This window comes from Aplysia californica, unplaced genomic scaffold (genome assembly GCF_000002075.1).
Source record: "Aplysia californica isolate F4 #8 unplaced genomic scaffold, AplCal3.0 scaffold00234, whole genome shotgun sequence".
NCBI lineage: Eukaryota > Metazoa > Mollusca > Gastropoda > Aplysiida > Aplysiidae > Aplysia > Aplysia californica.
The window spans coordinates 639,612-640,695 of record NW_004797504.1 but is presented as its reverse complement, the minus strand read 5'-3'; the positions used below and the strand labels follow the sequence as shown (position 1 = coordinate 640,695).

General features: G+C 36.5%; 1 protein-coding gene across 1 annotated transcript in view; it reads right to left on the bottom strand.

The window, feature by feature from the left end:
- The window catches only part of LOC101862654, a gene marked incomplete in the record, with an annotated part of 70,242 nt that overhangs the window by 58,599 nt on the left and 10,559 nt on the right, over positions 1-1,084 (bottom strand). Inside the window, 1 exon segment of the mRNA XM_035970200.1 lies at positions 63-104. Coding sequence (XP_035826093.1) covers positions 63-104 — 42 coding nt within the window.

The window sequence follows — 1,084 nt, the reverse complement described above, 5'->3', positions numbered from 1 at the left end:
CACACACACACACACAAACATACATTACAGCTCACTATAAAAAGTGCAAGCTGTTGAATTACCTGCTGAGAAGCCACGGGTACTCGCATTCCCAGATACAATGCCTGAAACACACAGTTTTGAAATCAGCGTCACGTGTTCATTGTTGTTTTTACAGTATGAGCAAAAGCACAAAGCAGCTACGCAAACGTATTCGCTAGTCTAGAGTTATTGGGTGATCTTGAATGACCAGCACTACCCAAAACTATCAATATAAGTGAGGAAGCTTGGTGAAATCAGAAGCTTGTTGTAAAAATTGTGAAGTTGAACATTTCCCTTCAGTTTGGAAATTTTTTTTCGAATTTATCATTACTGTTTTGTTAATATTTTTAGCTCAACATTTTTTAATATCCATTTAAGAACACATGTCTGTGTTAATTAACAGAAAAACGCTGATTAAAGGCACACAAAATGTATGTTTTCAGTTATCAAAGTCTCTCAATCTATGGAATTAACCAAAGTTTGGCGGACATTTTCTCGATAATTTAACCTCTGAAACAAAGCAACACCCACCTCAATCAATTGCAGATAACTCGACTTCTATTCAATATAAAATATGACGTTTATTAATCGCAGGCTAGGCAAATGAACAACCTTTATCAGTTTAAGATGATACCAATTACTCAACATGCCCCAATACTGACGAGCACCTGATTCCACCGCGTCGTGACACATAATAAAATACGATTTATTAGTTTTCAAGGACAGCCCAGTTTGGTAAAGGGGGATCTAATGCTCTGTGTGCATGGGACACGTACAAACTTACCAACCGTCTGTCATGATACACGCTATCATCTAGTGAGAGAGAGGGTTGAGGGAAGAGGTCTTAGCACCTTTACTTTTGCCCAGGCCTAGCACCCCAACTCGTTTAGATCAGTCAGGGGCCTTCGAAATAAGTGAGATACATCCTCCCAGCGAGTTTTCAAAAGTTCTAACAGATTTTGAGAAGCAAACAAACAAGCAAACAAATATATAAATAAATAAGTAAATGCATTTTTTAAAAAACCAAATGAATAAATAAATAAATAAATGAATAAATAAATAC